Below are 27,638 nucleotides of genomic sequence, written 5' to 3'. Positions count from 1 at the left end.
CCCATATCCGAAAAGTAATTTTTTAAAGATTTTTTTTTTTTGTAAAAACTGAAAAAAACTGAAATTATTTTTACTAAAAATTAAAAAAAAACGAAAATATTTTTTTCCAGTTTTTACAAAAAAACTGCTTTAGAAAAAAATAAAAATATTTTTTAAAATAATATTTTATAAAAACTGGAAAAAATAAACTGAAAAGCAATTTTCTAAAGCATTTTTTTTTTGTAAAAAGTGAAAAAACTGGATTTTTTTTACTAAAAACTGAAAAAAAAAAAATATTTTTTTTTCTAGTTTTTACAAAAAATCTGCTTTAAAAAAAATTGAAAAATATTTTCTAAAACAATATTTTTGTAAAAACTGAAAAAAGTAAAAAGCAATTTTCTAAAGCAATGTTTTTGTAAAAACTGAAAAAACAAATATTTTTTTTTCCAGTTTTTAGTTAAAAATATTTCAATTTTTTTTAAATTTTTAATTGCTTTAGAAAATTATTTTTCAGTTTTACAAAAATATTGTTTTAGAAAATATTTTTCAGTTTTTTTAAAGCAGTTTTTTTGTAAAAACTAGGAAAAAAAATATTTTCGTTTTTTCAGTTTAGTAAAAATAATTTCAGTATTTTCTAATTTTTACAAAATACATATTGCTTTAAAAAATTATTTTTCGGGTATGGGTAATGAATCTTTTTAATTAATTAGAAGATATTTAGAATTGACTAACAAGATGATGATACGTGTCCATCCGTTTAAATAAGGGATATATTTGAACCCAAAATATAGCTACAAGGGTATAAATAATCAAATAGTACAATGAGAGTTATTTTTAGATCATTTTTGAAAACAGAGTATATATTTGGCCGTTTGACGAATAAAGAATGAGGTCGTTTAGAAAAGGTGAATAGTGTCGGTGTTGTTAAAGTTGTAAAATTCAGTGGATAAATTACGATTTCACACACCCCGTTGGAAATTATATCGACAAAGAAGCGGACTTCCCGTCCGGCAAATCAAATTTGTAATTACACACACTTTTCACTGCTCACTGGTCTGTCAGTCCACAGGCCACAGCTCATCCTCCCGCCAAACTCAAATCACGGGTTTAAGCAAAAAACCCTAGCCTTCAATTTCTCCCTCAGTTCTTCAATTGGCCAAAGAAACGTTGCCGTAGAAGCTGCAAAGATGAGTTTCGCGGCGTGCAAGACAATGCATTGCCCCACCGGCATCGAGAACTGTGCCGCTGGATTCATCACTCACTCCGCCGCCGATTTCACCCCGCAAATTCACACAGCCGACGTCGACTCCGATTGGCCAGCCACCAAGCCACTTGGACCTATCCCGAACCTCGTTGTCTCGGCAGGAAACGTGCTTGAAGTTTACTTGGTTAGGGTTGAACAAGCATCCTCCAGAGAAGCCGCCGAAGTGAAACGTGGTGGCCTCATGGCCGGTATTTCTGCTGCTTCACTTGAGCTCGTTTGCAATTACAGGTATTTCAGTTTGGAAAAAATATCATAAGACCGTTTTTAGATATTTTTATTATTAAAGTTTTTTTTTTTGTGTGTAATATGTGTAGGCTGCATGGAAATATATATTCAATGGGAGTGTTAACAGCGGGAGGAGTTGATGGTGGGAGAAGGAGAGATTCCATTATTTTAACTTTTGAAGATGCTAAAATGTCTGTTCTTGAGTTCGACGACACCACACATGGACTACTTACTAGGTAAACTGCTACTAATGCATTTGTGAGCCCAAAAACATCTGGGGAAAATGAGATGTTGAGCCAAAAGAACCAAAAAAGAGAGAGGCTGTAGGTACCTAGTGGAAAAATCGAGGTGCCACAAAGCTGGCCCGGCACCACATCTAAAAACACGAACAAGGAAAATAAAATTATTGTTGACGTTCTAGTCAAGGTGGTGAATTTTGTTAGATTTAAGCACCTCCCTTGTTATTATGTTTTTAAACAACTCTGGGTGCTCCACGATTTCCATATTGATGTGTAATCTTATTGGACCTTTTAATGAAGATTCCCAGCTTCTGCAAATTTATTTATATTGCTACCTATAACTTGAGTTCACTGTTATACTTGCTCTTAAAGTCTCTGCTCTTTTTAATTGGAAAACTTATAACCTTATAAAATTCATCAAAATTGTAACTCAATACGTTCTACCCTATGAATTTTCAAATCTTTCACACTTAACATTAAGTATGTTGCCCACTATTTCCTGTTTCTTTATCATTTAAGCATGATAACTGACAAACTACATTGGAAATTTCCTTTTTTTTCTCTCCTTCCAGCTCAATGCACTGTTTTGAAGGTCCAGACTGGTTTCATTTAAAAAGAGGACGAGAATCATTTGATAAAGGGCCGATTATCAAGGTTGATCCGCAGGGAAGATGCGCTGGAGTCTTTGCTTTCGAACAACAGATGATAATACTCAAGGCTGCTGAGGTTTTCTTTTGCTGCCTTTTTTACTTTCTTAGCTAACCTGAACGTTGGTTGCTTAATATTTTGGAAGATGCATCTATCCCAACTAATCCTTCTGTATCCCTAATTGTTTTGGACTAATCATGCCAAAACCATTTACGGTCAGACATTGCTGGCCAGCCTTCTTCCTGTTATCCTATTCATAACTTACCAGTATAGGCTAGAATGCAGAACCCACTGCTGAAACTTGAATAAAAGTTGTTATACTATGTACTTTGATATTATTTTATCTGATTTCACAAAGGGACAGTTCACCTAATATTATTTTTTATTTGAGAGAAAGGTAATATAAGCTACCACTAAGGAGGTGCTGTAATATTTATTAGTGAGCAGAAGACCAAAACAAGAAATCCTTCCCAATCTTATAGGATATTAAGAGGCATAAGTATTGCTCCTGCTTTATTTACAAATTCCTCTATACAGAAAAAAGAAAGCAAACATGTGCGGTTAAAGTTGATCTCTTGAGTTGAGTTAGCTTCGTCTTCAAAACATCTGATGTTCCTTATCTTCCAAGGAGTCCACCATATGCGTGCTGGGATTGTGTTCCACCAAAGTGTCCTCTTGCTCCTCTTTCTACCTCTGTTCCAACAGTTATACAATTCTGTGGTAGTTCTTGGCATTACCCATTTTAAGCCTGTTGAAAAGGGTGATTTATTGAATGAAAAGCTTTTGCTTTCATATTATTTATGAGCTTAGCTGATTAATTTTCACAGGCAGTACTAACAGAGAACAGTATCAAGTCAAAAAGAAATATATCTGGTGATAGTTGCTTTTCTTTGGTCAATGATATGTATATCCTTGAGATTTGGGAGTGACTGAATCTATAGTATTGTGTCTACAGTAGTCACCAAGGGAATGACATAGTGGTTGAGGAATAGGAGTGGCAACTTGGAGATCCCAGGTTCAAATACAATCTGCCACACTACGTGTGAGCCAATCTGCTCTAGCATTGGTGTGCAAGATTACTTGGCAACCTGTGCTAGGGGATCAGATAGGCTGCTCGGTGGTCCAGACACCACCGATATAAAAAAAAGAAAAAATATTGTGAATAGCATGCTAAAGTGTCGTAATCTGTTGGTGTGGTTCTCTTTGTGTAATTGAAAGGATTAAGTCAATATGCCTGAACTACTACTCTTTCCATCTATGTGGTTTGGATTATCATGATTTGCTTATAATTTCAAGTGATTTATCCTTATTTTAGATCAATTCTAGCTTAGTTGGTGAGGACAGTGCTTTTAGTTCTGGAGGTGCCTCAGCTCGCATCGAATCATCATATATCATCACCTTACGGGATCTTGATGTGAGGCATGTCAAAGATTTCATATTTCTTCATGGTAGGTATACCCCAGCTGTTCCTCCTGTATCATTTTAAACTTTTTCCCCCTTCCCCATTGATTTTTAATAACGTGGAGAGAGCACTATCACACAGTCATTATTCCGCTGGTATTGCAAGAATAAAACTGAGGTTGAACATTAGAGAGTCTTGGATTTCTGTTTTTCCCCCATGTAAATGGTGATGGTCAATGTACATGGGTAAACTTTGTTATAACATATTGTAACTTCTTAACAGATATCAGAACTGGAGCATTTTTGTTATCTTCTGTAATAGATTTATATTTCTTGGCTGTGAAAATGTACTCTAATGGTGCCCCAGGGCTTTGTTCAGTGGTAGAGCGCAGCTCATGATGTGTGGATCAGACGCACATCACGAGTGCCAACCCTACCGCGAACAAAAAGCTAAGTATTTAATTGGAGGAGGGTAGAGGGGTGGGACCCGAATTTCGATCAATGCAACAACTGGCCCTTGGAGATTTCTCGGTTGTCCCAAAAAAAGGGAAAAAAAAGAAGACTTTGATGAGCGTCTTCACAATGACGACTGATTCAGTTGACGTCTATTTGGCGACAAGTAGATTGGTTGACTTCTATTTCTTTCATAATCTTATATTTTTCCTATCTAATTAATTTATTGATAATGGTGATTCACGTTGTCCTTCAAGTCTAAAGCTCTTCTTTTGTTTCCACCACCTGCAGTTACTCATGTTGCCAGTTTGAACTTTGTAATGCGCCTTTATGCAGGTTATATTGAGCCGGTCATGGTTATCCTTCATGAAAGGGAACTTACTTGGGCTGGCCGCGTCTCTTGGAAACATCATACTTGTATGGCCTCTGCTTTTAGTATTAGTACAACATTGAAGCAGCATCCACTGATATGGTCAGCTGTTGTAAGTTACAGTGATCTATTTTACCAGCATTTTTTATAGATGTTCTTATTAGCTTGAAGCAAAGTGAAAAGAGAAAACTGGGAAAGGATAATACTCTATATGAGCTATTTACTGATGATAACTGCATCAGATTTTAAAGCTTGGTATTTAAGAGGAGAAGGTAGACAGGTGGGTCCATTATCCACTGAGTTTCAAACCGTACTCCACTAGCCCTTGGGGATTTTTCGGTTATTACAAAAAAAACTGTATCAGATTTCTTTCTTTTTCGGTTTTGGGTTTGCTGGTGTAAATTAGGTAAGGAAGGCAGCTAAAAGTTAAAAAGGGTCTACTTCCGCTATTTTTAAGAAGTACCACTATACATACACTTGATGATGGCCTTCAGCTCCATAGTACTTCTTTTGACCTTGTTTGTATTCTTCCTCCTTTTTTTTTTTTTTTTTTTTTTTTGTTTTGTTCTCAGTCTCTTTACATTTCCTTCCCTCAAAATATCTTCCTCTACCAACAATCTGAACCTGAGAGTTACGATGTTGTTGCCACCGATTAGTCGTTTCCTGTGGTGCAAGATTTATTACTTTTGTTTCCTGCAGTACAAAAGTAAAAACCATGTTGCTTAACAAAAGGTAATTTTGAGATAAAGGTGCTACAGTGTGGAAAACAAGATGTTGCATACTAGGACTTGGTAATGGAAAGGTGATTTGAACTTATCAAAGAGAGTTGATTTGGTAGACACTTGGGTACTCAAAGGATGATGATTCAAATAAATGTCATGATATTTCACAAAAATATTTAAAGAGCATAGTGCAAAATTACTTCCCTCTTTAACAGAACGTTTTATTCTGGAACTTTATAAAATGTAGAACAATGAACCTGCTTTTTCATTTCGGTAAGAAGCTTCAGCCCGCTGTTAGTTTTCTTAACATCTTAGGCTGAGAGTTAAATGTCATGTTATCTCTTAGTTTTTTTTAATCCTTTTCGTTTTTCATTTTCCTTTTATTTTTCCTCTCGTGTTCTTCTCGTCTCTTCAACCAGTGCTGAACTGTGTCACTAAGATGGACATTCATCGTAACTTATCATTTCATGAATTTGGGATGCTTATTATGGATATTACAGTGTCAAAATCTGCTTGAACCTTACTCCATTTAATTATATATTTCCTACATTAGACTTCACTTACTCTTTTTTCTGCAGGATCTCCCTCATGATGCATATAAACTTCTTGCTGTGCCATCTCCTATTGGTGGAGTACTTGTTATTGGTGCGAACTCAATCCATTATCACAGCCAGGTCTGTTATCTTCATGAGATTTACAATCTGCTTATTCCTTCAACATATTCTTACAGCTTTCCTGCATACTATATTTTCATGTGCTGACTTTGATCTGCGTATTTTGCAGTCATCTTCTTGTTCGTTGGCGTTGAACAATTTTGCCTTCTTTGGTGATAGCAGGTTTTTCCCTTAGTTTTTACTGTCCTTGCACTCTCCCTCACCCATTCCTGCAGCTTCACTCTATTCTAAAATTATAAATACTTCCAGGCTTCAGCTTCACTTTCATTTATTAGGATCATAAATATGGCCAATAACATAACATGGCATGTTTTGTTTCTACTTGAATATTGAAAAAGAAAAAGTTCTCTTTCTATCCGCTGGAAGTACATTTAACATTTGAGATTGTTAAGAAAATGGACCTTAGGAAAACTCAACCAGGTTGCACAAGACTATATAAAGAAACAACAACCTATACTGTCAACTATTGTGAGACTCTTAAGTCTGTAACATCTTCGTACGGTGCACACTCAAAGTTAAACATCTGGAGCGTGGACAACATAACATAGTGGTAAACTCTGATAACATGTAAAGAAATGAACCTAGGGCCTAACTCAACCTCAAAAGCTAGCTCATGTACAATAGTCTTGAAAATGGTGGTTGTTTGCTTTTATTTGCTGCATACGGCTAGTTCTCAGTGTTAGTCTGTATCAGAATTGATTTAAATCTTTGGATTCTTAAATGAATTAGACTTATTTTCTTTGTGCTGGCTGTCGTGAATACCACCCTTTTGTTTTATTTTATGAGCTTGCTTTTTTCTGATTTACAACTTTCCTTTACACTTAATATGGTTTTATTTGTACTCTATCCTAAGTGTATGCCATTTTTCATGCTCCTTTACCTTTTCTTTAGTCATTGTGCACTGATCCACCCCCTTGATTGCTCATTTCAAGGCACTTTGTTGATTTGATCAGTTTTTACAATGAGAATGGGTCCTAGGTTTTTATCTAATTTTGTGATACGTCCTTATGGTTACTTCTAGTCAAGAAATGCCAAGATCATCTTTTACTGTGGAGTTAGATGCAGCTAATGCAACTTGGTTAGCAAATGATGTGGCAATGCTGTCCACTAAAACAGGGGAGCTACTTCTTCTGACAATTATGTATGATGGGAGGTAATGCCTTTTTGCCCACTAATTTATGAAGGAAAAATTTAGGAATTCGTTGCTTAGTATTTTCTTTTTTGTTTTTTGAGAATATATTCTTATGTTGACTTGAGAGTTGAGAAAATTTACTCTCTTGTCCTGATACATTGAATCTTTTTTTTCCTCATGTCCTGATGCATTGAATCAAAGTGGTAATTTAGTTGAACATATACAGTTTGTTTTTACCTATCACCAGGAGTCTAGAAATTTCCTGCTATGCGACATTTTACAGCCTTTGATTGGCTATTACCTAGAGTTTGAAGTGATGTGCTGCGATTTTAATTTTATTTTAATGTTTCTGCAGAATCGTTCAAAAGCTCGACCTTTCAAAATCAAGAGCTTCAGTACTTACATCGGTTGGCTACCTCTTGAATTCTGGATCGTTTTAATTTATGGATCTACTCTCTCTCTCTCTCTCTCTATATATATATATATATATATATATATATATATATATATATATATATATATATATACACATACATATATATATACATACATATAAGAGACTTAGTGAAAATATCTGCTAGTTGATCATTCGACTTTACAAACTTTGTAACAATTTCTCCTGAAAGTATTTTTTCTCTGACAAAGTGACAGTCGATCTCAATGTGTTTAGTCCTCTCATGGAACACCGGATTTGACGTAACATGAAGAGCAGCTTGGTTATCACACACTAGTTCCATCTTGCTTATTTCTCCGAACTTTAACTCCTTGAGCAACTCCTTGACCCAAACTAACTTATATGTATGTGTGTGTGTGTGTATATATATATATATATATATATATATATATGTATATGTATGTATGTATATATATATGTATGTATGTACGTATGTATGTCTCGCTTTGTGTGTGTTTGTGCAATTCAAACGGTTTTCTCTTATTTCCAGGGAATTACAACAATTGGAGACTCATTATTCTTTTTGGGCAGTCGCCTAGGAGATAGTTTGCTCGTGCAGTTTACTTGTGGTCTGGGAGGGTCAATTTTGCCTCCTGGGGTGCAGGAAGAGGTTTGTGTCATGATTTTAGCTGAAGTAGCTTGATCTTTTTGCTAGTATTTTACAGTTTATTTTTTTCTTCTGCATATTCCTTATTTATATGTACTGTTTTTCTCTGTAATCTATAACCTTATAAATATATACCCCTTTGAGTAACTGCCTCCATTGATTTTTTTTTCTTTCCTGAATGCCTGTACCCTAGATTGCACCCACGATCCCTCTGCCATCATAAAAATTATAGGCTCATCAATATACTGCAGTCCCTAGTTTTTTGCACAGTCTTTCCTGTTTTTTTATTTTTCCTTCAAACTTACTACTTAAAATTTTTTACTTTAAAATTAATTTGTACTTGATATGAATAGATTAAAAATTACTTTTGAAATGATGCACATTGGGTATTTCACAATTTCTAGTCGTTTAATAATGCTTAGTGGTTCTATGTGTTACTTTCCTTTCTGCCTCTCTTTCTAAGGGTACTGGCTTTGCTTTCTCTAAAATCCTATTGCTATTTGCTTACATGTGCAGGTTGGAGATATTGAAAGTGACACTCCTTCTGCAAAGAGGCTAAGAAGGTCATCCTCGGATGCATTGCAAGATATGATTAATGGCGAAGAGCTTTCCTTATATGGTACAGCTCCAAATAATGCACAATCAGCACAGGTGAATTGTGTTCTGTGAAGACTATATTCTGTTATGATATATGATTTTAAAAAGATGGGCTGTCCGGTGTACTAAGTTCCCGCTATGCGGGGATCTGGTTGGAGAACCAGACCACATTGGGTCTATTGTACGCAGCCTCACTTTGCTTTTCTGCAAGAGGTTATTTCCACTATGCTATATGAGTTTAATTGGGAATAATTAGTAAAATGACAAGGACATCTGCTGTTTATATCAAATATATATTTGCACTTAGGTGTAGCATTTAGTATTCTGGTAAGGATAGATAAGTTAAAAAATAAAAGAAACGAGAGACGTGTTCCGAAGCAAGTTATGAGTTGATGGCAGAGTAGTCAAAGCAAGAAGCGCAAAAAAGTGCTAGAGTCTGGAGCTTTTAGCGCAAAGTGTGATTAAAGTAGTGTGGGTTTTAGCGAAGGAAACCCCAATGGCTCCAGACTCTAGCACTTTTTTGAAACAAACAAACTTTAAGCATATATATATATATATATATATATATATATATATATATATATATATATAGGTAAAATCATGTCAATTAAGTCCAAAGACCATTTAAAATTTTGATTTAGATGAAAAGATGTAGTTTTAGAGTTTTACTGGCTAGTTTTCTTATACTAAATTTCTAATTTATTATTCTTAATCGCTAAAATACAAGTCATGACGTTTTCTTGACCACAAATGTATCACTTTGTCAACTGTGTTTTTTATCTAGTGTTGTGATCTAAAGACAAAACCCATTGGCGAAGATGCACACACCTTAGGACTTGGATGCCTACACTAAAGTACCAAATAGGCAAGGCGAAGCGCACAACCTGGGTTTTACTGAGCTTCAGGGCGCGCTTTAATCGAGTCCTTAACAACATTGGTTGATGGAACTTTGTAATGTTTCAATATATCATTATGTAAATATTTTGTTTTGAGGATATAGCACACTGAAGTTTCATAAAGCTGTTGTCTCGTCATGTTTGTGTACCCAGTGTTTCATAGTTTCGGGATGACTTGTTCCTTTTCCACCTTGCAGAATTTGCTTAATGCTTGCACTTATTTTTTATTTCTTACTTTTTTTATTTATACAATCATGTCTATTAATCATACGACACCCTACTACTTATTATAAAAAGATCATGACACCCTAGACTCACGGAATATTGAAGCACGCATGTAAAATTGGGAGAACAATAAGTTGTCTATAAAACTATATAATTCTTTACTTGGAACTTTTGCTATTTATCACGATTTATGATTACAGAATGGCTTCTTGGCTATTTTTTTTCCGCCTCTTTATCATTAATATCATCCTTTGTCATTCCTCATCATTTACATGATTTTCGGTGATTGCAGAAGGCATTCTCATTTGCAGTGAGGGATTCCCTGATCAATGTTGGCCCTCTAAAAGACTTTGCTTATGGTCTGAGAATTAATGCCGACCTAAATGCCACTGGAATTGCTAAGCAAAGTAATTATGAACTGGTTAGTTCTCTTGTTGACAACAAGCCTATCTTGGATGCAGTTAATGATAGAGGTTTAACTTGCTTTCTCTTTGTTTGGAGAGCAACAACAACAACAACCCAGTGAAATCCCATAAGTGGGTCTGGCGAGGGTAGAGTGTACGCAGACCTTAGCCCTACCCTGTGAAAGTAGAGAGGTTGTTTCTGATAGATCGTCGGCTCAATGAACGATGAAAAGAAGCAATAACAACAAATAGTAACAACAACAAGATACTAAGAAAACCGAAGCGAAAGATAATAATAAAACAAAAGGTAGTAGTAGTAATAGCAATCTAGGGATAAGAAAAATACCAGACTAACACTAATACTCCTAGTATGGAAAAGAGAAAATCACTCAACTATCTACTAACCTTCTACCTTAATCTTCGACCTCCACACCCTCCTATCAAGGGTCATGTCCTCGTTAAGCTGAAGCAGCGCCATGTCCTGTCTAATCACTTGTCCCAAATATTTCTTTGGCCTACCTCTACCTCTATCTCTCCTTATGTCCACCAAGGTTAACCTCTCACACCTCGTTACTGGGGCGTCTCTTGTTCTCCTCTTTACATGCCCGAACCATCTTAGCATAGCTCCCCGCATCTTGTCCTCCACGGGGGCTACTCCCACCTTTCCTCGAATATCTTCATTCCTTATCTTATCTAACCTGGTATACCCGCATACCCATTTCAACATCCTCATTTCTAAAATACCCTACCGGCTTGTCTTCTCTCTACCATTTATCTACCATCGTTGTATCGGGGACCAACTTCTCAATACATTTATGGTATCCAACCCGCACCTCTGAATCTAAAATGCCATCTCTATTATTCTTGTAAAACAATCTCGGGTCCACAATATGGCCTGCTGCATGCAAAGGTCGATGGAGTTGATCCGACCACCTTTTATCAATGACCTCAAAAACTTTCTCATATTTCTTCAGATCTCCCTCAAATGACGCTTCGATAGTTTCTTTGGCTCTATCCACAGCTTCATAAAGATAGCCCATTGGTGGTTTTCTATACCCCATCCACCATACGAAGTACCCTAATCAAAGGACCACCAACTTTAAGAGCCCGAACAACGTCATTCCAACTTATGAAGAGCATATTTGTTTCACGTTATAAAGGATCCGTGCCAAAGGAACTTTCACCCAAGCTTTCCTTCTCTTTCTCCTACTCCATTTGATGCCTTGCTGGTCAGTACATTCTTCACCGTTTCTGGTGTAAGGTTCGAAGCTGTCTACCATTAGATGGTTTGCCGCCTGATAATGGATAGTCGATTCACGTTCTCTCCCAATGTTTTACACATGTACCATCAACTAGTATGCAAACTTTGTCCTCTTCCTGAGATACCCATCACGTGGATAGTATACCTAGTTGCCAGCCACATGAAGAACGCACCTTCGCTGGAGCTCTGGTTATCCAAATGGTGATATGCAGCAGTTCCGCGTCATTCGCTAGTAGTCTGCAATAAAAAGATTTCATCGAAATCGCTCCTTTGATATGCCATTCGACCTCCAAGTGTCCTTTTTGAGGATCGATATCTATGTCATCCATCAAAATTAATCAGTATCTCTACTCTCAATATATATTTGATAATTGGAGGTAATGATATTTTGGAGAAGATTATGATGAGATTAATGTTTTTTCGTTCCTTTTAGAGCCCTTTGATAACAATTGATTGATCCTCTTTTATTTTGATCAACTAAACAACTGATTTGTGTTTGCCTGTTACCTTTCTTCATGCAGAAGACTTTCACATATTTGTTTTCAAGTTGTAACATCAAAGAAAAAGGATATTAACAGTTCTATGTATAATATTCAAATAGAACCATAGAATCATGTGGTGGTCGTTAAATACAACACACCTCTCTGGGCTATATTTTTGTAATTTCATTCTTCCACAAATCATGTTTGGTCGTAATTCTAGTAAAAATGTGAGAAATAAGCCCCTAGGATCAAATGCTAAGAGTGCATGATGTGTGGATTAGCCGATTAGGTGCACGTCTTGGGTTCAAATCGCTACTAACAAAAGCCTGGTATTTAAGTGGACAAGGGTAGAGGGGCCATTACCAATCGAGTTTTCAACTGTGGAGCACTGCCTTCGGGGGGTTTTTCGGTTATAAAAAGAGAAATAAAAAACGATAATCATCTTCTGGTCATAGATTTTAGGGCTTGAAACTCATAAGTGGGTTGATAGTTGTTATTTTTGATGAAGTTTATGAAACATTCTAATGGCTGAACTACAAAAACCTACAATGAGAATAGTAAGTTATTATTGAATTTCTATCACCTTTGGATGCTCTATTACTTGTTTTTTGGGCCAGTATGATATCTTCATAATCTCTTTGGGATATGTCAGGTATGCTGTTCAGGCCATGGAAAAAATGGTTCTCTGTCTGTTCTTCAACAATCTATCCGCCCAGAAATGATAACCCAAGTATGTTCGCTCTCTTTCAGTTTCTAATTATAGTGTTCTGTGAAACTGTGCTGATACTCACATCACATCATCGTGGAAAATGATTTAAATCCTGTCATTGCAAGTTATTTGCTCAACTTCAGAGCTTGTATTGTAACTTTATGGTTTCTTCCTGCTTCTTTGTCATACTCGTTTTATGGGAGCTTCAGAAGTTTCTTGTGCATATAGCTATACAGTAAGAATAGCTATTTGGATGTTTGTTTCTATTTGGTTGTGTGTTTTATTTTTGGCAACACATCCTCTATTTCATTCACGCACACACACTCATTTACATGAGTTAATTGTCCTTTGAAGAGTTAGTGTTTTTAATCTTGTATTATACTTTGTGAAATACGTTTTTGAAAGTTGGATTTGCTGATTAATGGTGTATATTAACTTGAAGTGGTGAGAGGTTCATATCTTCTGTATTTATGCATGTATAAATGGTTTGCTTATCTAAATGGTAGCTTTTGGAAAAATTGTTTGCTTGAGAAGTCATTAAAAAATGGTCGGATAGCTCTTGGAGGTGACGATGTCATTGGAATGATCAACGATAATAGGCAATTGCATCAGAACGAGCAACAGAAGTAATAGCAATGCCGCTAGAATGGCCTCCAAATTTTTTTCCCGAACAGCCACCAAACTGAGACAAGAATATTATGAAAAGAGAAAATTGAAGGAGAAATAACTCCTTAATGACTTGATTCTACAACAATGTGTAAGAGAGGCTCCTTATATAGAAGATTTGGGTTGCATATAATAAGTTAAGTAGTTATAGTCTTCTCTTAACTGGTAAGCAGATATTCAATTATACTTTATCCAAAAAATTGTAAATGCTCTACTATAAATGCAGAATATTCTATGCTATCTAAGAAAATTTTCTGAATCAGTGAATCAAGAAGTATTCTGAATCTGGGCACATGTAGTATCGTTAATTCTCTTGACCTTCAACAGGTGGAATATGTGGAGCTGTGTCCCTTTTTTTTATAATTGGGGTTGCTGTGTTGTTGAGAACCTGATTAATTCTTTGCCATCTTGCTGACATTTTCTTTGCCTATTTTCTCTTCCTTTTTTTTTTTTTTTTGGGGGGGGGGGGTGGGGAGGGGGGGAAGGAGGTAATGTTATTTTTCTTCCTGTTTCTTGTTTATTCATTACATTAGTTTTGAAGTGCCTTGGCCTTCCTTTTCCTTTTTACTAGTTTTTGCAGTATGCATATCCTCAAGCTAGCTTTCCTGCATCAGGACTATGTTTCCTCCCAATCTCATTTGGACCCCTCGCTAATCTTGCAATGCATGGCACATGATATTTTTTTTAAAAATGGGCATGGCACATGGTATTTATTGTTAAAATGTTATTCAGATGGTTCTCTATGCGGCGAGACTGAAGAAAATTCCGTGAATTGTCTAGTTTTATGTTTAATGAGCAACATGACTGGTGGTGACTTGAAGGAATAGCTACTATAGTTACTTGATGTACGGGCACCTTACCAGAAAGTTCAATTTTTATTGAAAATTTTGCTGAACAGAATTGCACTGAGTTTTGATGTGTACCATGATACTACCATTTTCATGTTGAATGATGTGATTGTTCTCTTTGTTTTTCTTTGTTCGTATCTTGATGTCAAGGAGACGACTTTGATTTTCTCTAAGTGCTAAGCATTTAGGAATTTCTATGTTTCTCTGCATTCTTAGTTACACAACCTTGACTAGGATCAAACTTGGACTAATGGGAAATGTTCTATGATGTTTTTTTCAATTAATCTTAGATATTCAGCATATCTTGACACTGCCTGTTAGTGAACAGTATGCATAAATCTAGCCGGAGAAAGTAATTTTGATGCTTAATTTTACTTTGTGAAGGAAGCCTTGCCAGGTTGCAAGGGAATTTGGACTGTTTACCACAAGAGTGCACGTAGCCATCTCAACGAATCCTCAAGGGTGGCAGATGAAGAAGATGAATATCATGCATATTTGATTATTAGTTTGGAGACTCGTACAATGGTATCCTTTTCGCTTCCAAATATATAGTATTTTCTTTATTTTTCAATCTACGCATTATAGCTGGAATTGAAATCTTATGTTGAGGCCCATAACTTTATTTTCTTATCTTCTTATGGCAGGTTCTGCAGACTGCAAATAATTTGGAGGAGGTAACAGAGAATGTCGATTACTATGTTCAAGGAAATACTATTGCTGCTGGAAATCTATTTGGGAGGTGATTTCATTTGCTCAATCATTATGTTCATATCTTCCCTTGCCCTTCCAATATCTTTTTGGCATATAGTATTTGCTGTCTTCCCTAACTTTGTGCTGCTAAACTGGGTATTTAGGAATTAAACAGTGCACAATAGTTCATGGTACTATGGCTCCAGCATGCATATGGACTGTGTGGAAAGAAAAGAATAAGAAATGTTTTGAGAATAAAAGTAGTTACATACAATGTGTAAACTGTGTGCAAAGAAAAGGATAATAGATGTTTTGAGAATAGAAGTTGTTACATACAATGTGCAAAGAGAACTATGTTGTAGATGCAGAATCACTTGTAGATTCTCTTGACTCCTTGTAAGACACAAGGTTCCTGTAATCTGTAAATATTTGATTGCCAGTACCATCTTGGTGTTGATGGATAAACTGTTACCTTACTAAGAAAAGTAAAAAAAAATAGTTCATGGTACAAGACCCAAATGTGCACAAATGTTGTCTAACCTTTCCTTTCCTTGGCCTGTTTAGTTTAGATTATTTTGGTTTGTTTGATTACTACTCCCTCCGTTTTATTCTGTGCGCAAGTATTGTTCATTTGATAACTACTCCCTCCATTTCATTTTGTGTGTTATGGAGTCTGTGATGTTAAGTTGACTTATATATTAGATTTTTGATAGTAGAGTATAATATTAAAGTAGTGGGTGAAAAGCTAGTATGATAGAGAAAATATCACATCAAAAGTCCATAACTGGAATAATTTAATGATTTTTAATTCTTGAAAGTTGCATAGAAATGGAATGGCCTCAAATATTTTTGTAAGTACCAAGGTAGAAAGTGGTCATGTAAACTGAAATGACAAGAGTATAATTTATAAATCATTTTGTTAGTCATAACTGGTTTCTGTTTTTTGTAATAATCACCTTTTAAAAAGAAAAAAGAAAGGGGAAATATGCTTCTCCTGAGTTTATGTTCAAGAAGTTGTGCAATAATTTGGAGGAGATTGTCAAACTCCCCCCCCCCCCCCCCCCAATATGGGCACTTACTACTGATTCAAAAGGAAGAGTTTGATGATGGCCCTGCTTTCTTAAATTAGAATACGTCATACCTTATAAAAAATGAGAACAAGTTATAATCTATTCTTTTATTTATGGCTGTTATGAATGACAATGTAGGAATTTAGTTCCTTTATGTGGAATTTGGTTTCGTCTATGCCATTGGCTGAGTGCTTTTCAAAATTGACCAATTAGATCTGATTCATTTTTTTGATATCCTTCAGTTGCTGGTGATGTTGAGCAGTTGCACGTGTTTTTTAATTTTTTCAAAGTAGCTTAACATTGTAACTTCTGTTTATGTAGACGTCGAGTAATCCAAGTGTTTGCTCATGGCGCTCGAATTCTTGATGGTGCATTTATGACTCAAGAACTGAGCTTTAAGGCTTCAAATGTGGAATCTGGCTCGAGTTCTGATAGTTCTATCGTATCTTCTGTTTCGATAGCTGACCCTTATGTTTTACTAAGAATGACAAATGGAAGTATTCAGCTTCTTGCGGGAGGTATATCTACTAAGATGAAACTTATTTGCTTTTGTAAATTTCTACCCCTCTTCTTGCAGTGCTAACCAACAAGCAAACTCTTTCTTCGTTGCTTAATTTGATAAAATCTTGTTCTAGCTTAACAGATTACAGATTTTATATAGTGTTGCTTATTTGTTCTATGCTATTAGTTGAGAATATAACTTTGTAGAGTATTTGTTTATTTGTTTTTTACATGCTCTTTACATTGTACTTTAACTACTGGCAAGAAAAACTATCAGAACGCCCCTTAGTACCTTTGTTATCAATACTTAAATTGATACTGAAAGCATATTGATCTAGTCCGTATTAATCGTGATAGAAATGAAATATGACTTAACTGACCCTAAGATGAACTTGAAACAAGCTAATACATGTAGCACATTTCCCAAGGGACTTACTACTGGCCTGAATCATATTGAATTAGTGAATAGTACAAGCTGTAGTCTAAGTAGATGCAGTTATTTCTGAAAGGCCTGGGCGAGTTAATATAACTCCATAATTCGCAGTTTAAGTCTTTCCCTTTTTGTCTTGAAACATGTCTCTGTTTACGCTCGACTTTTGCATTTATCCTGTGTTTCTCTTCCACACTGACATTATTGTTCCTCTTCAGATCCATCATCGTGCTCTGTTTCTGTTACTGTTCCATCAATATTTGAAAGCTCAAAAAAGTCAGTATCTGCTTGTACTCTATATCATGATAAAGGCCCCGAACCTTGGCTCAGGAAGACTAGTACTGATGCTTGGCTTTCTTCTGGCATGGGAGAGGCAATTGATGGTGCAGATGGGGTAACCCATGATCAGGGTGATGTGTATTGTGTTGTTTGCTATGAAAATGGTACTCTTGAAATATTTGATGTTCCCAATTTTAGTTGTGTTTTCTCCGTTGATAAATTCGTATCTGGAAGGACCCACCTTGTCGACACCTTTATCCAAGATCCAGTGAATGGTCTGAAGAAAAATACTGAGGATGTTATGGGCCCTGGACAGAACGAGAATGCTAAGGACATGAAGATAAACGTGGCGGAGTTGATGATGCATAGGTGGATAGGGCTATATTCCCGCCCTTTTCTTTTTGGGATATTAGCTGATGGGACGATTCTGTGTTATCATGCATATGTTTTTGAAGGATCAGAGAATTCTTCTAAAGTTGATGGATCTGTTTCGTCACAGAATTCCATTGGTCTTAGCAGTACAAATGCATCTAGGCTCAGAAATTTAAGATTTGTTCGGGTTCCAGTAGAGAATTATGCAAAGGAAGAGATGCCATCTGGAACCCCATCACAGCGAATGAGTGTCTTTAAGAATATTGGTGGTTCTCAAGGATTATTTCTCACCGGGTCCAGGCCATCTTGGTTCATGGTATTTCGTGAACGACTTAGAGTACATCCACAGGTTATTGTTTACTTGCTCCCATATGTATTTGACATATTCTAGTTGTTTTTTTCTGGGTAAAGAGTCAAGGGATCAGTGAATTTAGATTAAAGTGATGCTCGTTTAGGCTGCGTGTTGTGGCGTCTGGCGTGAAGAATGAATCAGGAAATCATGGCCTTGCCTTGAAGCACAACTTTCCTGGCACCACAATACCATTTATTCCACCTATATACTTTGTTATCTAAGCTGCAGACTTTTCACCCTGGGTTGTTTATGCTTTATGTTTGCTCTTCTTGATAAGTGTTGCTTTGTTGCTGCAGCTGTGTGACGGACCTATCGTTGCGGTCACTGTTCTTCATAATGTCAACTGTAATCACGGACTTATCTATGTAACAGCCCAGGTATGGTAATGAAATTGTGCTTGTTCCGACTTTCATCTGTCTCTGCTCATGTATCCATGGATTGCTTGTTGTCATTGCAGGGCACTTTAAAAATTTGCCAGCTTCCATCATTCCTGTCATATGACAACTATTGGCCAGTGCAGAAGGTGGGAATTCATTTTTGCCACCAGCTAACTGATTTTCTTTACTTGTTATATGTTTGCTCAATTTTACACTATGCATGTTACAAATATTGTTTTCAAATGTCATGCTTGTTTCTAATGTTACTTCTGTGTTTTTCTATTTTATATAACTGCAAAGGACATACTTTTCCTCACAAGGTAAGGTCTGCGTACACACTACCCTCCCCAGACCCCACGGTGTGGGATAATACTGGGTATGTTGTTATTGTTGCAAAAGACATACTTTTAAGGAATTCAAAATCTTTTGTTTTTTATTATATCTTTTTAAATTGATCCTTAGATATATTAGGATTGTTTTGCTTTTGATGAATTAAGACGTCACAATAACTGTGCTTGTATGGATATCCTTTTTGTCGATAGGGGTGTAAATTTTTGGCATTTCCCATGAGAGCTTCAACAAAGATAATATGATTGTGTAATGGATAACTAATTGATTGATGAAATTGATTACTAACTGAAGGGAATTTGTCTAGTGGTAAACTAATTGATTGATTAGTGAGACTTATTAGTATAATTTCATAGCTATGAGACAATTACATCTAGTAGTTGTTGAACTACTAGTCTGCACAAATAACTATAGTTATGCATATAAACTGTTGCAAACATTTTCAAATTAATTAGACAATATCATTACTGCAGAAAGTTGATATTTATTTCTCTCATTGGATATCCGAATTTTAAAATTTCCCGTCTTTCTTATCTTTTATTTTGGGACTGAGATGCAGATACCACTGAAGGGAACACCACATCAAGTTACTTATTTTGCTGAGAAGAATCTTTACCCAATTATAGTTTCAGTTCCAGTGAGTATATGTTCCTGCTTCTGTTATCTGTTCTTGGTTTGTTAATAATGTCTTAATATATGTTGTAAGGCTGCTAATTTCAGAGATGAGGCATAAACCTTACACCAACATGAATATTACATAACCTTCCCACGCATGAATGCACAACATATTAGTCGACTGCAGTTATGGTCAGCTTTCTGTGTGACCTCCAGATAATAAAACCCCCCAGCAGTCAAACACATACAAAGGAACAAAAATAAAATAAAAGGAAAATGTGAATCATTGGTGGAAAAGAGGCTAGCATTAATATTTACTGGCTTAATGGTGTTCTCATACAGTTTTACTTATTTCTGACAGGTTCTTAAGCCATTGAATCAAGTCCTATCAACTATAGTTGATCAAGAAGTTGGCCACCAGTTTGATCCTGATAATATAAATTTTGAAGGGAACTACCCTATAGAAGAATTTGAGGTGCGGATTATGGAACCAGACAAATCTGGTGGGCCCTGGCAAACAAGGGCAAGTATTCCTATGCAAAGTTCTGAAAATGCTCTGACTGTGAGGGTGGTTACTTTACTTGTGAGTTCAATTTTATTCCTCATTTTTTTTGTTTCCTTATAGAAAAGAACTACTACTATAGTAAAAGAAGGGAACAATTTAATAACAAGTGCAATCTCTCCTCCTCCTCAGTTACGACCTTCTGGTTGGATTCTTAACCTCCTCCGCAGTTGGTGAAGGTCAATCTTATGGACCACACTTTTACCATTCAATTCTTGAAGGTCAAGTTACAACCTTCTGGTTGGATTCTTATCATTGAGCCTGGTCTATCGAGAATAAAAAATCTGGGGAGAATTGGTTTAAGAGAATCTACAATTTTAAAATCCAATTTGGGAAATACAAGATTCTGTTTCTAGTGGTATATACATTCAACTCCTCTTTGCATTTTCTCCGTTGAATGTTACATTTCCCTAAACTAGAGTTTTTGAAGCTCCAGTTGCCCTTTGAAAGTTTCTCCTTTAAGTGATCTGTTTGAAAATACATAATTATACTTCTCATAGGCAAGGAAGGAGTTTTTTTATTTCCCTAATTGTCACTAGGTCAATTAAAATGCTACCTGGAGTTTTCTCTCCTTCTCTTCCAAACAAACCCCCCCCCCCCCCCCCCACACACACACACACACACACACAGCAAGAAGAGGAAAAAAAAGAAGAAGCAAAAACAGGAGCTCTGCTGGAACACCACTTGAGTAGGAATATGAGGAGTCTTTCTTTCACAAATTGATAGTTTCCTCTATCTTTCAATTTGTACAACAGAATACAACAACAAGAGAGAATGAAACACTATTGGCAGTTGGGACTGCTTATGTGCAAGGGGAGGATGTTGCTGCAAGAGGGCGCGTGCTTTTGTTTTCTATAGACCGAAATGCTGATAATTCTCGAACTTTGGTATCTTCCATCACATGGCTTTTCACTTTCATATTTCTTTTTTTGTTGGCAAAATGAGACCTTTACCTCTGTCCTTCGAAATCATTTCAGGTCTCAGAAGTCTACTCAAAGGAATTAAAGGGTGCTATATCTGCTTTAGCTTCACTTCAAGGTCACTTGTTGATAGCTTCTGGTCCTAAAATTATCTTGCACAAATGGACGGGGTCTGAGTTGAATGGAGTTGCTTTTTGTGATGTTCCTCCACTCCATGTTGTGAGCCTAAATATTGTAAGTACAATTCATAGTGGCTTTTCCTTCACTTCCAAAAAACCATTTTATAATCAGATCAAATACTTCCAGTGAAGATTAAGTACTTGGGTGTTCATTCAGTACTTTTCCCTTTCATCTATGGAAGGTACTTAGATTATGGTGCCTCTGAGAATTAATCATATAGAACTGAATTAATCATATAGAAGCTTCGGGGCGCACCTAGATTGAGGAGTTCCAATCATAATTTGGTAAAAAGTGCATAGATGCTGTCATAATTTGGTGAATCCAAGTGGCGCAGTTCCTATATTTTGTGCAGTATCAGTAACAGTTACAAAATTTGGGGAGATAAATCATTTTGCGACAGCTCCGTCCGTTCTAAAATCGTCCGCCCTGCACCCATCCGCCAAGTATATGCTTCAACAGGGATCAAAGTATAACCAGAACAAAATGTGATGAAGGGAGCAAGCAATCTGCTATTGGTTTATAGGTTCTCCTATCAATAGTACTTGCAGTTGTAATAATCATTTTTGGTCGCTCAAACTAGAAAACGAATTGCATCGCCTGTTGGGAGGAGCACATAACTTGTTTTCATTTCTTATTCTCAAAATCCTTGTCAGTTTTCAAAAATGAAAGATCTAATTGTATAATACTTTTCATTCTTGAACAAAACAATATCGAACCGTGATAGTATTTGGAGTTTCTTCGTTTACTTTCTCTAAGCTTATCACAATTAATATTCTGAACTTTTCTCATGCCTTTTTCGTTCAATATTGTAAATGTTATAGGTGAAGAACTTTATTCTTCTTGGAGACATTCACAAGAGTATATACTTCATCAGTTGGAAAGAGCCTCAGCTTAACTTATTAGCTAAAGATTTTGGTTCCCTTGACTGTTTAGCAACAGAGTTCTTGATTGATGGTAGCACTCTCAGTCTTGTAGTTTCAGATGATCAAAAGAATGTTCAGGTATATTTTATCTTTATATTTTGTCTATTTTGTCGAGGCTATAACTTTCTCATTCTATTTGAAGGCCATCATTATTCTCTGAAAGTTGAAGTTCACACAACAAATTCAGTCTAATAGCTTGTAAGCGCTAAGCTCTGTGGGAGCTTTAAGCGCAAAGTGCAACTAAAGTATGGGATTTAGCAAAAAAAGTGCCAATGAAGAAAACAAAATAAAAAATAGATATATAATGCAAGAAATGTAACTATAAACACAAACAATAATTATTTGTGCAAAGGAATGGGAAAATATAACTAAACTATAGGTATGTTGCGGTGCCTGTAAAGTCTGAACCTATCAGTTAAGTCGCACATGCCTTAGCACCTTGATGCTTACACTAAAGCGCCAATTAAGCGAGGCGAAGTGCACAACCCGGGTTTCACAGAGCTTCAGGGCTTAAGTGCGCCTTAGGCAAGCCTTTAACAACATTGGACACCCCTAAGGTGCCTCTGTGTATGGATGATTGGTTTTCTTTCGTAGAGAATCATATTCTGGTGTAGGTTCTCTACTTTTTGGTATACGTCTTGTATACGAAATTTTCCCATCATTAATAAAATTATTTACTTTATCAAAATGAAAAACAACAACACTGGAGCCTTTCTGATGTAGTTCACTATAACTTTTTTATCTGATGCAAAAGTTTCTGCCTTTTGGATGACCTTCCTGAAAGTCACTTGTTTTTTATGTTTTCTGTTCTGCTCCCCTCCCCTTCCGGCCTCCTGCCCCACTAAACTCCATTATTTAAGAGGTTTTATTTACCAAGGATAAACTGTACAATACAAAGCAAAAAACCCAGTAACTAGAGCTGAAAGTTGGACATATTGCCCCAACCCCAGCAGCTACTAAACCACAAACGACCAGCTATATCATCTAAGGATACAAATTTGCAGATTCTAATCTCCTAGCTAGTCTGCTCTTCAGATCTGCTTCCCTTGAAAGACCCTCAAGTTCCTCTCCTGCCATATGTGATAAACACAGCCAGCAAGCACCATTCTGTATATCTCTGCCCCAGCATTGTACATTACTATTTGCTTTCTTTTCCATCGGCCTGGAGAATGGGGACTCACATTGATTATGAAAAGGTGGATGAGTCTGCAACGGCAGACAATACTAATGCATGAAAAAGATGCAGATTTGCTTTTGCCACTGAGTATGTCGTGAGCAGTGCATTTAAGTCACGAAATTTTATTATTTCTGAGAATGATAATTTCCTAAAGAAGTTTGAGGCCGCCAACGTAGTTATAGTATGTAAATAGCTAGTCGTACATGCAATAGTCATTCTGATATCCGTGGTCAGCATCATTGATGTTGCATAACATTTCTCATGGCGTTCTCTATCAAAGGAACAAATATCTTTTGTTACTTGCTACTGTCGTTGTCTTTAGCAATGTTTGAAAGACTCGTTGTGTTCTTTAAATTTAATGATGGGCCTTGATATCTGATCCTAATTTAATAATATTCTTGAATGTAGATATTCTACTATGCTCCAAAGGTTTCAGAAAGTTGGAAAGGGCAGAAGCTTCTGTCTAGGGCTGAGTTCCATGTTGGTTCTCGCATTACAAAGTTCTTACGCTTGCAGTTGCTTCCCGCTATATCTGACCGAACTGCTACCACTCCAGGGTCTGATAAAACAAATCGATTCGCTTCAGTGTTTGGCACACTAGATGGCAGCCTTGGCTGTATAGCCCCTCTGGATGAACTTACTTTTCGTAGGCTTCAGTCCCTGCAGAAAAAGCTTGTCAGTGCTGTTACCCATGTTGCTGGACTAAATCCAAGATCATTCCGGCAGTTCCGTTCAAATGGAAAAGCTCATCGGCCTGGTCCAGACAACATAGTTGACTATGAGCTGCTATCCCAGTAAGTAGTCTCTGCCCTCTGGAGCTGTTGACCACTTCTTTTTGGTTTACTCAGAATTGTTTTGATCTGTTGCTTACTTCCCTGTTTAGACAATTGAGATATATGTACCATATTTTGTTCGGTGGTAAATGAATAAGAACGTATCTTGCTTTCTGGTTAGATTTAAGAACTCCATGCGTACAGTAGTTTGTCTTTAAGACAAATGGGGTACTCTAGATCTCACACTTGTTGCTATGAAGACATATGAGTCTTGGCTAGATTAAAAGAACTTCTGGAAAATACTTGATCTAATATAAGTGTAATAACAACTAAGCGTTGATCCTAACTGGTTGGTGTAACTTATATAATTCATTTTACTTTTATTGTTTTCTCTTCTTAGCTAAGTCTGCATTGACTTGGGGAGATTGCATGTGTATAATTTTCCTCCATACAATTATAAGTAAGGGATTTTTAATGTCCTAAGGGGCTCACCCATTACCTTAAGGTTTAGGGTTGAACACTTGGTGGGCGTTTGGACATAAGAATTATAAAATTCCAAAAAAAAGTGAAAAAATTTTTCAAGTGAAAATGGTATTTGAAAATTAGAGTTGTGTTTGGACATGAATATAATTTTGGGTTATTTTTGAAGTTTTGTGAGTGATCTGAGTGAAAATTTTGAAAAACTGCTTTTTGGAGTTTTTCAAATTTTAGAAAAATTCCAAAATGCATCTTCAAGTGAAAATTGGAAAATTTATGACCAAACGCTGATTTCGAAAATAAGTGAAAATTTTTCGAAAAAAAGTGAAAAATTTCTTATGTCCAAACGGGCTCTTAGATTCTTTCACGTCGTATCGGTGCCAAACTTTGGTAAGTCCATTTTCACAATCATTCCTCTCTATCTATTCTATCACTTGGGGCTTCTCATATCTCTCTAAATTCAACCTATTGAGCGACTAAATTTGCTCCCAGCCCAGTCCTTAAGCATGTTGAGCCTACGCTCCCTCTTGACTCCATACTCCCTCTTGAGCCTACTCTCTCTCCCTCTCCCCACTTCAAGTCCAATGTTCACTCTTCTAAAGAAAGGACAAAAAAGATTAAGCAAAAAAAGAAAAAAAGAAAAAAAAGAGAAGTCTAAGTCTGTGCGTAAACCTTATAACTGGGTTACTCGTGCGGGGAATGTGTGAGTTAATACTCTTATCTCTTTTTCTTTATATAAGGTTTTCCAAAAGAATTTATAATGTTTTGGGGCACTCCACCCAGCACTTTAAGGTTTTGGATTGGATGCTTATTTTATTTTTTTCACATTATCAAAGGCTAAAAGCACAAAAAAGTGCTCAAGGTCTGCTAGGCCTTCAAACTCCAGGCGCAACCAAAACTTGGGCGTAAAGAAAGTCGCAATGAAGGAAAAATACAAATTATATACGTAATGCTAGAAAAGAAACTATAATCAAAGAAAAATCATTGTTTATGAACATAGTAATTGAAAAAAGATATGATTAAAGAAGTAGATGAAGTATAAATCATGTAGGTTCAAAAACCAATTTATAATTTTGATTTAGATGAAAAAAATGTAGCTTAAGTTTCTTATTCAGTTTAAGCTACTAGTTTTCTTGAAAGGAAATCTCCAAATTCCTCTTCCTAAATAAGTAGCAAATTCATTATTCATAACCTCTTTTTTAACAATTAATATATTTCTTTTCTGATTATATTTATTGTCTAATGCCACCATCTTCTAGATAGCGAGGAAAAGGTTCAACATAACCATTTACAATTTGAATAGAAGAAAATGACCCTGCAAAGATCGCTTGTGTTCAGTTTTCAGATCTTTTAGTGTAAAAAAATAACAGATTTATTAGGAGATTTGACATAAAACTAAAAAAACTGTAATGGGTCACAAAATCAATTGACCTCTTAGAATAGCCTACGGGCAATAAGATGCACACCTTACAACCTTATACTAGCACTTAAGAATCGTAAAACGAGGCAAAGCACACAGCGGCACAACCTGAGCTTCACCTCACTTAAGCATCTTAGTGCCCCTCAAATGAGCCTTTAACAACACCGATTTCTATCTTAAGATCAATATTTCAGCAACTTTTCATCTTATGGGCAAGTTTAAGCCTTAGAGGCCCAACATTCACTTCCACATTTTTGGTTTTACTATTGTCTTATTGAACTTGCTTTCTACTTTGTTAGGTTTCTCCCTATCGCTTGGCAGTCCTGAAGCACTTCTCTTCTATCATTCTGTTTTAATGTTTTATATTACCTTTTCATCTATCATAACATTATCTTATAAGACAGCTCAGACATCTGAATTGTCTGCAATTACGCATCCCAACTATGTTTTAGTGTTTTATATACACCGTCTACTTCTATCTGTTTGACAATGGTGATCAGTATAGTTGCATCTGAATTTATATCATTAACGTATATATCTTTGTTCATTTTGCAGCTATGAGATGCTCCCATTGGAGGAACAGCTTGAGATAGCTCAGCAAATTGGAACCACACGGATGCAAATAATGTCAAACTTGAATGACTTGACCTTAGGCACAAGCTTCTTATAGTGTAGCTCTAGCGAGGACGAATAGATCAGAATCAATGTTTTGCTAATTTGGTGGAAGTGGGGAACTGGAGCGGTTCAGAAGTCGTCGCCGGCCAGTCTTAAGCCTTCAGTAATCATCCTTGTGGAACTAAGACGGCTTTACACCTATGATGCTGTTTCCTCTTTGAATCATGAATCCGATGCTGTTTCCTCTTTGAATCATGAATCCGAAGAACTGTGCAGGGATCACCATTCTCGTCAAGCAGCTGCAGTCTCTTAATGAGATTGCCCAGAATTCTTGGTTCTCTGTTGTTATTGTGGATGTATATTAGTTAGGTGTATCATTCCTAGGACCATTTATAATGTACTGCATAAGTTAAAATTTTAAGCTTGATATGTCAATCATTGTAATCTTGTAAGTTATTTTTTTTTTTTGAGAATGGTATCATTTGTATTTGGAGGTTAATTTTTTTGAGAATGGTAACATTTGTAATCTTGCAGGTTAAGTACAATGTCTAAGTGGTTACACCGCCTACAAGGTTAGTGTTGAGAAGTATATACATTGTAGAGTTAGTTTGACTGTTAGAAGTTAGTTAGTGGGTTAGTGTACAACTGTCAACAACTATTATTTTATTATTAAGGAGTTAGTAGTTAGTGTATGTATGTATGTATGTATGTATGTGTGTATGTGTGTGTGTGTATATATATATATATATATATATATATATATATATATATATGCTGGAAGATGAAATTCGATATTTCCTAAAGGCAGCTCTCTCCATCTCTGCTTCTCCAATGGCTGTGCCTCTTTAATATGGTATCAGAGCTCGGCTCAACTCCGGCAAACGATTGAGGAGAAAGTACGATTGAGCTGTTCGAATCTAGAACTTGCTTCAAGTTACAGCTGAAGATACAACTTCTTCTTCAAGCTAGGGTTTGCTGATTTTGAGCAAATTCAACAACTTTCCTGAATTCCTACAACAATTTGAGTGAGTAATTTTCTTCAATTTACAAATCTACGAAGTTACTATGGCAATTAATGAAAATGAATCTGTTTCGAATACTGCTACATCGCCACCATCAGATACTCAGAATCTTGACTTAGTTCATCACAATCATCCTTTGCATATTCATCATTCTGATACTCAAGGTGCTGTTATCTTGATTTAACTTCGAGGTTCGGAAAACTATTCTCTTTGGAGTAGATCTATGAAAATTGTGTTGCATGGCAAAAACAAATTAGGTTTTGTGCTAGGAACCTATAG

At 36.1% G+C, this 27,638-nt stretch overlaps 1 protein-coding gene across 3 annotated transcripts; it reads left to right on the top strand.

Annotated features, from left to right (window-relative positions):
- Positions 1-913: 913 nt before the first annotated feature.
- Positions 914-27,029, top strand: LOC104089804 (cleavage and polyadenylation specificity factor subunit 1). 3 transcript variants are annotated; one of them, XM_009594784.4, is made up of 26 exons: positions 914-1,471; positions 1,558-1,704; positions 2,280-2,433; positions 3,671-3,803; positions 4,546-4,691; positions 5,880-5,975; positions 6,085-6,137; positions 6,997-7,128; positions 7,463-7,514; positions 8,052-8,171; positions 8,685-8,819; positions 10,182-10,307; positions 12,686-12,763; positions 14,641-14,781; positions 14,901-14,995; positions 16,338-16,534; positions 17,166-17,947; positions 18,247-18,327; positions 18,408-18,473; positions 19,235-19,312; positions 19,652-19,873; positions 20,608-20,739; positions 20,830-21,006; positions 21,774-21,953; positions 23,461-23,846; positions 26,278-27,029. In XM_009594784.4, the coding sequence occupies exons 1-26, from the start codon at positions 1,167-1,169 to the stop codon at positions 26,390-26,392; spliced, it is 4,329 nt and encodes a 1,442-aa protein (XP_009593079.1). In that variant the 5' UTR covers positions 914-1,166; the 3' UTR covers positions 26,393-27,029. The 3 variants fall into 3 exon arrangements, with proteins under 3 accessions (XP_009593079.1, XP_009593078.1, XP_070053250.1); XM_009594783.4 differs by having other exon boundaries at positions 10,179-10,307; XM_070197149.1 differs by lacking the exon at positions 10,182-10,307.
- Positions 27,030-27,638: the final 609 nt, after the last annotated feature.

This window comes from Nicotiana tomentosiformis, chromosome 3, assembly GCF_000390325.3.
Source record: "Nicotiana tomentosiformis chromosome 3, ASM39032v3, whole genome shotgun sequence".
NCBI lineage: Eukaryota > Viridiplantae > Streptophyta > Magnoliopsida > Solanales > Solanaceae > Nicotiana > Nicotiana tomentosiformis.
Note: the sequence above shows the minus strand (reverse complement) of the source record. Positions and strands in the feature narration are given on the sequence as shown.

Bases quoted from the DNA above. Each gene is read 5' to 3' on its own strand.
- LOC104089804 (XM_009594783.4), top strand. From the start codon at position 1,167: ATGAGTTTCGCGGCGTGCAAGACAATGCATTGCCCCACCGGCATCGAG. The intron at 6,138-6,996 runs GTTTTTCCCTTA...GGTTACTTCTAG, and splicing joins GCCTTCTTTGGTGATAGCAG to TCAAGAAATGCCAAGATCAT. The intron at 14,996-16,337 runs GTGATTTCATTT...CTGTTTATGTAG, and splicing joins GCTGGAAATCTATTTGGGAG to ACGTCGAGTAATCCAAGTGT.